General features: G+C 32.0%; 1 protein-coding gene across 3 annotated transcripts; it reads left to right on the forward strand.

The window, feature by feature from the left end:
- Window positions 1–1,198: 1,198 nt before the first annotated feature.
- Window positions 1,199–11,868, forward strand: LOC126722261 (uncharacterized). Of its 3 annotated transcripts, XR_007653988.1 has the most exons (5): window positions 1,199–1,442; window positions 1,615–1,679; window positions 8,389–8,687; window positions 11,272–11,589; window positions 11,672–11,856. XR_007653988.1 is itself a non-coding variant. In XM_050425423.1 (3 exons), the coding sequence occupies exons 2-3, from the start codon at window positions 11,279–11,281 to the stop codon at window positions 11,853–11,855; spliced, it is 495 nt and encodes a 164-aa protein (XP_050281380.1). In that variant the 5' UTR covers window positions 1,199–1,442; window positions 11,272–11,278; the 3' UTR covers window positions 11,856–11,868. The 3 variants fall into 3 exon arrangements, 2 of the variants coding, with proteins under 2 accessions (XP_050281380.1, XP_050281381.1); XM_050425423.1 differs by lacking the exons at window positions 1,615–1,679; window positions 8,389–8,687 and having other exon boundaries at window positions 11,672–11,868; XM_050425424.1 differs by lacking the exons at window positions 1,199–1,442; window positions 1,615–1,679 and having other exon boundaries at window positions 8,343–8,687; window positions 11,672–11,868.
- Window positions 11,869–12,118: the final 250 nt, after the last annotated feature.

Consider the following 12,118-nt stretch of genomic DNA (forward strand, 5'->3'; position numbering starts at 1 on the left):
GGTGTTGGGTTGATTCCATGGTGTGGGTTAATTTATAGATGCTCGGTTGATTCCATGGTGTGGATTGATTTCTAGGTGCTAAGTTGATTTGTAGGTTTGGGTTGATTTGGTGGCTTTGGGTTGTGGGTGTGGGTTAATTGATTTGGTCATTGGTTGTAGTGGTTTGTTGTGGGTTGTGTCGTGGGTTGAGGCTGTGGGTTGTGCTGTGTGTTGAGGTTGTGGGTTCTCGTTCTCTCTCTGGTGAAATCTCTATCTAATGGGTGTGGGTTGATTGATTTGGTGGTTGGTTGTGGGTGGTGACATTGAGTGGGTGGTGGCTGGCCGTGGTCATTAGAGGTGGGTTGATTGTTTTTGCTTGGAGAAGAGAGAGAGAGAGATGTGTCATGGAGAAATTATAAATAATAAATAATAAATAATATTTTAATGAAATAGTAAAAAAAATGAAACCTTTGATGTTTGAGTATATTATAAAGTGAAGGATTAAAATAAATAAAATAATGTTTTAAAATATTAAATACTATATTTTTTGACATATCTGATATGAATGCTTTAAAATGATAATATATATATTTTTAAAAAATAGAAGGTAAAAATGCTAAGTGTATCAATATTTCTCTTATTTATTTATTTATTAATTTTAAGGGCGTACGCGTTTTGAACGCCGGGAAATTTCCAACCCCACACATTTTCCCATCATATATTGAAAATCAAAATCAACAGAAATGTCAACTGATAGTTGACATGTAGACGTTAGAATGGTTTGATTTCATTTTATTCTCTGAAAAAAAATATAAAATAAAGCTTGGCAGGAGAAATTACATTAATGAAGGCGTTGGTGATTGAAATGAAGCTAGGGAGTTGCTTGGCCTTCCCCATGCAGTAAGTGCTAAAATCACAATTGGGGGACAAGACGGCTCCTCAGATTACGGACATGTGCATGGAGTGGCAGAGTTGGTCTCACAGCTCTAGCTAATGCTTCTTTAAAGTTTGTCGTGGAGTTAAATTTTCCAGAATTTGTGTGATTAAAAAAATAAAGGAAAGTGGAAAAGCCATGTGTGTCAGTCATTTTTTTTATTTTTTTTTACGGCTGTACGCGTTTTAAAATTTGAACAGTTAAGAAATTTCCAACCCCACTCTCTTTTCCCACTATTTTTTCTCATCACGCATTCCTAAGAACCTAACCCTCTTTTCTTAACCTTTCTTCGTTGGTTCCCTCGCAACTTCTCTCTCTCCCCTTTGTTTTTTTCCCACTAGTTTTTCTCTCTCAGAGTCTCAGTGATTCTTTATTAATCTCTCCTTGGTTCTCTCCCAGTGACTTTTTATTAATCTCTCGTTCTCCTTTCTTTTTTGGTTTTCACACCAATTCTCTCTCAATCTTCAAGAGTTCCTCTTGTCACCAGTTCCTTTCTAGTATCTATACAAGTGCGCGTTTGGATCTTGGGGTAAGTACGTTAGCAACTCGTCATGTTTTTCTATTGATTTTTTGTTCATATTGTAAGGCATTGTTTGTTGGTCATTGAATTTGTGATTTTGTCCACACAGTTTTTTTTTTTTTAAACAGTTTTGGTTTGTTTCTCGCCAACCTTTTATTTTTTCTTTTATGTTGTTTCCAAGAGAGGAGGCCACGCCACCGCTGCCAGCAGGCCGATCGTCTTCGCCGTGTCGCCGCCTCATCCCTGGTATTTCTTCTCTTCTCTCTCTCTCTCTCTCTCTCTCTCTCTCTCTCTCTTTTAGATTTGATTTACTTTTATGGTTTCTCTCTGTTTCGCACTCTCTAATCTCATCTCTAGCTCAACTTTTACCGCCTTTGTGACTTTTTACCTTAGCGTCTGTGTGGGTTGTGACTTTTTTGATGATCTGTGGGTTGTGACTTTTGTCCGAGTGTCTTTGTGCCTTTCTTAGTTCTAGTTCGAGGCTTTATTTACTAGTAGAATTTTTTTTTTTTTTTTGGATAAACTATTTACTACCGCAGAACTGGTAGTAAAGTTTTGGAGCATTTTTACCTTCTTTAGTCAAAAAAAGTTTTGGAGCTTTTTTATTTGATTGGTTAATAGTGCCAGCAAATTGCAATGGGTGTGGGTCTGTGACTCTGTGGTCGAAATAATTTTTTAATTAATAAAGTTGCGTGATTAGGTCATGGGTAATTTTTTTCTTTTTGTTTAATTGAATATTTTTTGTTTTGAGAAACTGTTTAATTGAATAATTAATTGCAAATGATATAAAAATTCACTGCATTATGAGAATAAATAAATTTATTGTATGGTTGAATAATTAGTTGCATGAGTGATGTTAAATATATTACAAATTTTATTATATAGATCTTGTAAATTGATGAGTCACACTTCACAAGTCATAAAAGGTAATTAATAAACTAATAATTTATTATTTTATTAAAGTGACATGACACAAATCACATAGGATCCGTTTAGATTGAACTTATTGTTGTTGAAATTGAAAATTGAAAACTGAAAATACTGTAGCAAAATAATTTTTAAATGTGTGAAAAATACCGTGGGACTCATTTTTAATATTTTTTAATGCGTGAACAGTATTGCTACAGTACATGAACAGTACTGCTACAGTGCAAAACAGTAATTTTTGTCTACCAAAGTCAACATATGCGGGCAAAAGAAAAAAAAAAAAAAAAACAAAACAAAGAAAACGCAAAACCAAAACGTGGACGCAGGAAAACGGGAAATCCAAATGCCCTCATAATCTGATACACAATTTTGTAAGTTTTATTATTTTTATTTTTTTTATATAGTAAAATTTTTAGTAACTTTTAGCAGTTTCCAAATTGCATAGTATTATACAAAAAAATTAATTACATAAAACAAGAAAAATTAAAAGTTTTAATTTGAGAGTAATTAATGCATTTTTGCACACTGCTCACATTATTGTACTGAGTAATGTTACAATCATAAATTATTTTATAATATTTTTATAAATTATTGATGTGATAAATTCTTTCTAGTTTTGATTTGGATCTACTACTAACATTACATTTTTATTTACCAATAATTATTGAGTCCAAAATTAGTAAGAATGAAGTGTAAAAGCCCAAGCACACAAAAGAAGAAGGAAAAAGACAAAAAAGAACAAAAGAAGAAGAAGAAGAAAGGATCAACGAAAAGTAGTAGAAGAAATTGAGGAAAACATGAATAGGAAAATGACGAAAATGAGGACATTTTTGTCTAGAGATTTTGTACTCCTTACCTTTTTTTCAATTTAGGAAAATAAGGTCCGTTTGGATTGAGTTTATTTTTGTTGAAACTGAAAACTGAAATTGAAAACACTATAGTGAAATAATTTTTAAATGTGTGACTAGTTTCGTGGGACTCATTTTTAATGAAAAAGTGGCTGAAAAGTAGAATTTGTGAGACTTGTGAACAGTGCACGGGTGCACTGTTTACAGTTGACTTGGTCAAATAGAAAAAAACAAGAATGAAACGTGATTTTCCAAATGCAGACACGCAAAACCCCAAATCCAAACGGGTACAATGTACCTGTTTGGATTGCGCTGAAAGTGGCGTTTTCAGTTCCGCGTTTTCAAGCTTTTTTTTTTCCTGCGCATGAATAGTAAAATCACATGATTTTACTGTGCAGGGGACAAAAAACACTGTTCATGCACTGTTCATGTACTAATCACGCACTGTTCATGAATTTCACGACACTATTCACACATTTAAAAATTATTTTGCTACAATGTTTTCAGTTTTCAGTTTCAGTAATAATAAGTTCAATTCAAACGGATCCAATGTTTTGGTGGGAAAACGCCAGGGCCTTCCAAAATTTATCTAATATTCCCTCTTCAACCAAAAAACTGCTGTTATTATATTTTCTTTACTTTTTTTTTTTCCTTTATTTTTCATCACCTTACTTTTAACTCCATTCAAACCCACTTTATGGGAAAAATACTTTCCCCACATTTATTTTACAAAACTCTATTAATTTAATATTAAAAATATTATATACTAAAATGTCCTTTGCTAAAGGGCATCTTTCCAAAATTAAATCTATTGTTTTTTTTTTTTTTTCAAAGGATTGCGAAAAGATTTGTCTTTTCAAGCCAAAAGCTTGATATATTTTGCATTTTTTTAAAAAATTTATTAGTTTTTAAAATTAAATATAGTTAAACTTTGGTAAAAATAATTTATAAAAAATTAGAATATATTATTACCAATAAAAACAAAAGGAGTGTTATTTTTTTAAAAAAAAAGTTTTGAAATTGGGTCAGAATGTCATTTTCTCAAATATGTGTAATTAAAAAAAAAAAAAAAGTGGAATGCCATGCATGTCAGTCTTTTTTTTTTTTAATTTTATTTTTACTACCCACGCGTTTTTCACATGTATATCAGCCTTTTTTTAAAAAAAATTTATTTTTACGGCCCACGTTTTTCCCACTTTCTTTGCCATCATGCATGCCAACCCTTTTTTTTAAAACCTGTCTTCATTGGTTCTCTCTGGACTAGCTTTTTCCCGCATTATTTATGTTCTCTCCCATCCCCTGTTAAGGCTCTGTTCGGTAGAATGGTTAAACGATTTATTTTCAGTTTTTATATAGCATTAAATATATTTTTATACTTTTTCATTTACACGCATTTTAAAAAATTACAAACAATATTATTCTAACTCTTCTGTCAAAGTGGTCCTAATTTTCTCTCATTGACTCACTTTTTTTTTTTTCTCCACACTAATTCTCTCTCAATCTTCAAGAGTTATTGCAACGGTAATATACAAAACGCGCATAGCGTGTTTTGATTTATGGACCCCTGAGGGTCCATATTCCTTCCGCGTTTTGCACTCAGTTTTTATAAAAGTTCAGAACGCAACTTTTATAAAAAAGCTGCGTTTTTGAGCTTAACAAACGCAAGTCTTGGTTGAGCTTTTTTGAAAACGCCCTTTTTGGGCTCAAAAAATGGAACCAAACGGGCACTTATTGCCACCGGTTTCTTTTTAGTATCTATACAATTGCGTGTTTGGATCTTGGGGAAAGTACGCCAGTAACCCGTCATTTTTCTCTTTTGATTTTTTTCATATTGTAAGGGATTGTTTGTTGGTCGTTGAATTTGTGATTTTGTCCCTACAGTTGATTTTTTTTTTTCGTAACTTTGGTTTGTTTCTCTCCCCGCCACCCTTTTCTTTTCTTTTATTTTGTTTCCACAAGATGAGGCCACACCATTGCCGCCAGCAGGCCAATGGTCCTCGTCGCGTTGCCACCCCTATAATTGGTGTTAGAGATATATTAATCTAATAGTATAGAATCAAGCCCATCCTACTTTTTTGTACAATATATTAACCCCCGTGCTTTTGGGTTTTTCTATTTTATGCTTTTATTTTTGCACCTATTTCTGCATATTTAACGTGATTTATCTCTAACAACTAGTATTTCGTCTCTTCTTTTGTTCTCTTGCTTCTCTGGCTCTCACTCTGTCTTAGATTTGATCTAGTTATATGGTTTCTCCCTTTTGCACTCTGATCTCATCTAGCTCAACTTTTACCGTTTTTGTGACTTAAGTACTTTATTGTGATTTTGTCTGGGTGTCTTTGTACCTTCCTTAGTTCTTATAATAGTGGGTCTGTGGTTGAATAATTTTTAATTAATAAAGTTGAGTGATTGGGTCATAGGTAATTTATGTACGTAGTTTTGTTTGATTAATAAATAATTTTATATGACATAAAAATTCATTGCATTATGTGAATAAATAAATTAATTGTAAGGATGAATAATTAGTTTCATGAGTGATGTTAGAGATGTTACAAGTTTTGTTATATAAGTCTTACAAATTCATGCGTCACCAATGAAAAAAGGTAATTAATACACTAATAATATATTATTTTATTAAAGCTACACCAATCAAATAAGGATTTTGCTAATGTGTGCTCTAAGGGCACATAATAATTTTCATTTTTGGAAAAATATTTCTCGGTAATTGAAAAAGTATTGATAGTTTTTTTAATTTCTGTGAAAATGTTTCCAAAAATGGATAGCTTAATGTGTGCCCTTGACCCATCAAATAAATTGATACAAAAGTTTATAAGTTTTTTAAGGTAAAATTTGTAGTAACTTATAGCATTTTTCTAATTGCATAATATCACACATAATTAGTTACGTAATAATGAGAAAAATTAGAAGTTTTGATTTGAGAATAATTAGTGCAATTTTTGCACATTGCCCACATTCTTGTATTATTCTTTACATTTTAACAATAATTAGTCTTTTTGGTAGAATATTATTGGACAAATAATTAGATAATCAATATAAAATTATTATTTGATTCGTAAATTAAGAGAAAATCAACTACAATATGTTACCTTTTGAAAACAAATTATTTATTTTATGTGAATTTTTCAAAAGAAAATATTCAAATTATTTAAAATTTAATGCTAGTATTGCAACCATGATTTTAAAAACTGAATTGGTCAAAGAATCGTAAAAGGGATTGGTTATCGATTTTTAGGTCTGATTGGGGTCGGATTGATGGTTAAATTAGTGACGTAATAAATAATTTAATTAATGAATATATAATTATAAAACAATAAATTTAAATATATAATAATTTGATAGCTATCAATATTTACTAAAAAAAAAAGATATAACATTTTAGAAGTGTTTTTATGTCAAATTAAGCTCAAATTAAAAGAAATTAACCTAAAAAAATTATCAAATAAAAAAGGTTATGTTTTTAAAGTTTTATGAAAACGGGGTTTAAGGTTTTATATTCATATATAATTTTCTATACTTTTAAGTTTTAACAAAACCATTATTTATTTAGAAAAATATTTACCAATGTTAATATAATTTTGCACCTAAATATTTCTCCCAAAATTAATAGTCTCTTCTCTATATATTAATTAACTTATCTTTATTCCTAAAACATAAAAATGAGGTTAAAGCTATAAATTGATAAAAATTAAAAACAAATAACTTACCCATGTTTAGAAAACCATCCTATATTCTATAAAACTTCCCACTACCCCATTTACAAAACCTAAATTACCCCATGTTCCTTTAAAAAAAATTACCCCAAGTTCTTATTAAAAAAAACTATTTAAATAGTCTCATTATACGCACAAAGTACGTGCGGTGAGGTTTGTATTTATTATTGAAATATTTTATGTTTGTCTTGCAAGATATTGTACGCTTTTCTTATCAATGTTGTTTTTATTATTTTTTTTTATGTGAAAAAATTTCATTGCAATTTGTCAACTCTTGATTAAATTTCAGCAATTCTACTTCGATCCATCGTATTTACTTGAAAATGCTGAAATTAATTGATACACAACTTGAGCATAGGAATGAGTGTGCCTAAATATTACTTCTCTATAATTGCTTGTAGGTACCTGACCTAGGTTGCACGGACACGCCATTTTTGGCGTCGTGTCCGAATTTGACACGTGTCGGACACCGGAACGGGGACGACGCGCCAGATTCCGGTGTCCGACGGTGTCCCTCTTTTTTTTTTTTTTTTTTTTTTTTTGCTTCTCTGACTTGGCTCCGAAACGGTGCCGACGCAGCTCCAACGTGGCGTCGATGCGGTTCCGACGGCGCCGACATGCTAGCAGAGAAAAAAAAAATCACAGATTTTGATCGGTGAACTTACCAATACCATTGATTTTGTGATAATCCTAAAATAATATAGCAAGTTTAGAGTCTCTTAGACTGAAAATTGAAACCACATCTCAGTTCTTCTCAACCCACACTGTCACTACCGCTGCCCTCTGTCCCTCGTCGGAGTTAGATCGGGCCGATCGGCGAGCTCCGACGTCGACGCCGTGCCCTCTGTCCTCCGTCCCTTCCGATCTCTCTCTCTCTTGGCGCGGACCGATCTCTTCTCTGTTTTCTCTATGTTTTTTTTTTTCTTCTTCTTTCTTACTTTCCGATATTAACTTGAATGTACTGTTAGTTACTTATTATAACGCGTTTTGTTTTTTTTTTTTGTGTTTTTTTTTTTTTTTAACTTCTACTGTGGCCTGTGTGCCCTCTGTCCCTTTATATATATATATATATATATATATATTTTAAATATTAGTTATAACTTATAAATTTGTTTTTGTGTCCTGCTATAGTTTTATTTATTTATTAAAGTTAAATATTGTAGGTAATTTTACTAAAATGAATACTGAAAGTGCTTGAAGATTTTGTGTATTATTGTAGTACTTTGGGTGTTAGTTTATTTATTTGTAGTTCTTATATAATTTAAATTCTAAACATAAATGTATTTTGTCTAAAAATATGCCTAAATATAAAATTTAATTAATTATTTAACCGCCGTGTCTCTGTCGTGTCGTGTTCTTATTTTTCAAAAATTGCCGTATCTTCGTGTCCGTGTCGTGTCATGTCCGTGCAACTTAGTACTTGACAGCTGCAATCATTTATTATATTAGGTACGGAGTAGTTGAGGATATGAAGTTAGGGTGAAGAACTACCCTCAGGATTCGTCAACGAAGAACTAAATGACTCTTTTGAAGGTTAAAAAAAATAATAAAAAACCTGTTTTAGACTTTCAGTGACCTTAAAAATATCTATCCAAGTCTTCGTCTACGTGACTGTTAATTGTAGGAACCACTTGATCTAAGGCAAAAGGGTTCTAATCATTTCTTTCAAGTTCGTTTATCTGTGACCGCTACTGCATAGTGGAATTTACGTAAGCAGCTTTTGTTTGGAAGACAGCCAGTCTCGCCCTGTAAGTATTACATCATTTTCATATCAAATTTTTACCCTGCGTCATTGGCAGTGTCGTGAAGTTTAAACTTTGTTATTGTCATTTTTAGAGTAAAATGCGACTATTCACTAAAGTTTTGTGCACCCGGGATAGAATGACAATCATTGTGAATTTGTGAGGTGTTATTGTGATGCATATATTATCTTTCATTAATAAGATTTGTTTTGTTAGTTCATGAAATAAAAGTATTCATTTGCTTAAAAATAAAAAACATAATTTGGTGAAAAGAGTGAGAAGAAAAGAATTAAAAACCGCTACTTTTATTTTATTGTTCATATTTTACAAATCTTAAATTTATGAAGATGGCGAATCTTCATTTTAAACTATGAAGTCTTCAAATAGATACTCTATTTTAAATTTAGAGCATTCAGTGCTAAAATAACCAAATACCAAATCTAACATTTTAACACCCCAAATACCAAAAATATATCTACATTATATGTGCCATATCAAATATATTTTAACGCTCTGTCACTATAAACCGCTTTTTTTAGAGCATTCCCATCAGACTAGCTAAAGTTGTTTGATGCTAAAATTATGGCTAAAAATACACAAAAACTCACGCAGCAAACTTACCAAAGTGTAACCCAAAAAATTTAACAATGTGCAGTGACACGCCAGAAAGTAGCGAGCCATTACTCCTCGCCAAAGCTAAACAATTTTTTTTAATCTTTTGTCTCTGACTCTCCCTCTCTCCTCTGCTAGCTTTCTCTCTCTTTTGTGCTTGCTCTCTCCTCTCTCATGCAGCCACCACTAGTTCCGAAGCCCACCAAAAATCGACCACCACCGGTTCCGAAGCACACCAAGAAACTCAAATCCAACAAACCCGCATCAAAAACCGAATTGAATCAGATCCAACAAACCCACATCTAATCAAACAAAGCTACAGTGGAGGATTGGTGGCTGAAATCCATGAGAAATGGTTTCAGAGATTAGAGTGCATAGAGCTCCATTGAACTTTCTCTCTCTCCTCCCTTGCAGATAAGCGACACCGTGATCTGGTGTTGGGTTTGAAGTTTGGTGTCGGATTTGGTTGGGTTAATATGGATTTGATGTGCTGTTGGGGTCTTTTTTTCTGTTTTGGTTGTAATTCACAGAAATGGGACGATAGTGACAAGGAAGTCTTTGGTGTTTTTGTTTTGGTTTTACTGCGAAGAGGAAGAATTAATATTTAATTAAAATATTGACCTGAGGCTTACATATGCATATAAAAAAAAAAAAAAAAAAAGGTAATTACACTAAACCTACTTATGATTTGAATGAAAATTACTTTGTCTATCCATAATTTGAAAAGAGTCGCTTATCTTATTTGAGGTACATTTTGTTTGTTTTCCGTAATCCACGTCTGTTAAAATCAGGGATAAATATGTATTTTTAAGAGATATTAATTGGGTAATTTTAAAAAGTTTTGAAGTGTCCCATCCTCAGGTAGTTAATGAAATTTATCCAATATTTTAAGAGATATGTTATATCTATAATATTTTTATAATATTTTCACAACAAATCATAATCAATTAGTTATTATTGGTTCAAATTTAAATCTAACACTAAGATTATTTTTTTGCTCTAACAATAACAACCAATACTAACTTACCGCTTAGAATTTGTTGTAAAAATGTTGTGGAGATACCATCTCTCATATTTTAATATTTGAATTTTTCAAAAGAAAAAATTTAAATTATTTAAAATTCAATGCTAGTGATCGATGCAGTACTCAGGGGCGGAGCTACAGCAAGGCTTGGCCCCCCCAAAATTTTAAAAATTTATTTTATATTATGTATAAGTATTAAAAAATTTAAATATTTTGCTAAAAAATAGAAGTTGGCCCTCCCAAATGTTTGAATTAGTTCAATGATGCTCTTAAAAATCAATAGAAATTTTCAATTGATCTAGTAGTTATAAAAACAAGGTAGTTTTTGTTTTCTCTAATTCGTTTTTTTTACATGTTTAATATCAAACTAGACAGTTTTTGTATAGTATTGGAGTTTAAAAGATGATAAATTCCCCTAAAAAATTATCTTGCGAATATACAAATGTGAAAGTTATTAATTTTATATACAATATATTTATAAATTATGACCTCCTCTAGTATCAAAATATTAATGTTTATATTTATGTATGTGCGTTTATGCCTGAGTGTGATGGTTTATCTTGACTCGAAACTAATATATTAGTAACAAAATTTGGCCCCCCCAAACAAAAAATCCTAGCTCCGCCCCTGGCAGTACTGCCAACCACTAATATCCATGTATCCCAATCTCTAAACATTTCGACATCTCAATTCCAAAAATTGTCGATACTGACTACAAAATTATTATCAAACAAAATTTTAGAAAGTTTATATTAATGCCATGATAATTTGTTAACACCATGCTAAGTTGCATTGATTTCTTTTTTTCAAACTTCGGCCCCCTCAATCAAAATCCTGGTCCGTCCCTGGTTATTGTTACAGAAACACACATAGTTCTCAAGGAATTCGTAGCATTTACGATATAGCCAAATCTTCATTTATTTTCTTTCAGACACAATTTGGTTATATTGACAGATCAAACATGGAAACAAAGCCTGTTCTAGAAGTTCTTAATGGCGAAGACAACTATTTGAAATGGAGTGTTCGGGTGAAGACATATTTGATGGCTCAAGATCTTTGGGACATTGTAGAAGCAACGAACGAACCTCCTACCCAAGAAAATGCAGCTGCTTTTAAGGCTTGGAGCAAGATGGATGCCATGGCTTTATATGGGATCCAAAATTCATGCGGGCCGGACACATTTTCTGATATTATGGAGATTACTTCGGCCAGAAATGCTTGGGAAACGTTGGCAAAAAAGTACAAACCTAAAGGTCCTGACCCAAGTAGCAGGTAATTTAGATCATTCAATTCGTTAAAAATCAAGTATCTCTCTCTCTCACATGATTTTAAAAGCCGGTTTTATCTCGGACAGTATGGCTTCAGTTCCTTTAGAAGAAGACAAGCTTGACTCAAGTACTAAGTCAGGTACGATCCAGATTTCATCTGAAATTAGGGAGATTATTTCGGACCCTTTAGAAGAAGACAAGCTTGACTTTGGAAGTCCAGGTATCTCTCTCTTACAGTCTCTTTTATTTTCTGTGCGTAAAATAGGCTGAAAGATAACTAAGACGACGACAAACTTCAGATAAAAAATAAAAAAAGCTTTAAAGCATTTGTAAAAACTAAAAAGAAGGGGGAAAAAAAATGAAATAGGCTGTGATTGCGTTAGAGCTAGCCTAGAGGTCATGTTTTAGGAAGTCTCCCACCCAAAGAATTGGAAAAGACAGTGACGTGCCACAATGAAATTAAGGTCCAAGTAGTTCCCATTGTCACCATCTTCCTTCATTGTTTTGTTCATTTGTTGGTTTTGTTTAGTACA

This window comes from Quercus robur, chromosome 4 (genome assembly GCF_932294415.1).
Source record: "Quercus robur chromosome 4, dhQueRobu3.1, whole genome shotgun sequence".
NCBI classification, from domain to species: Eukaryota; Viridiplantae; Streptophyta; class Magnoliopsida; order Fagales; family Fagaceae; genus Quercus; species Quercus robur.

Excerpts from the sequence above, each read along its gene's own strand:
- LOC126722261 (XM_050425423.1), top strand. The coding sequence starts at position 11,279 with ATGGAAACAAAGCCTGTTCTAGAAGTTCTTAATGGCGAAGACAACTAT. Across the intron at positions 11,590-11,671 it reads GGTCCTGACCCAAGTAGCAG|TATGGCTTCAGTTCCTTTAG; the intron begins GTAATTTAGATC and ends TATCTCGGACAG.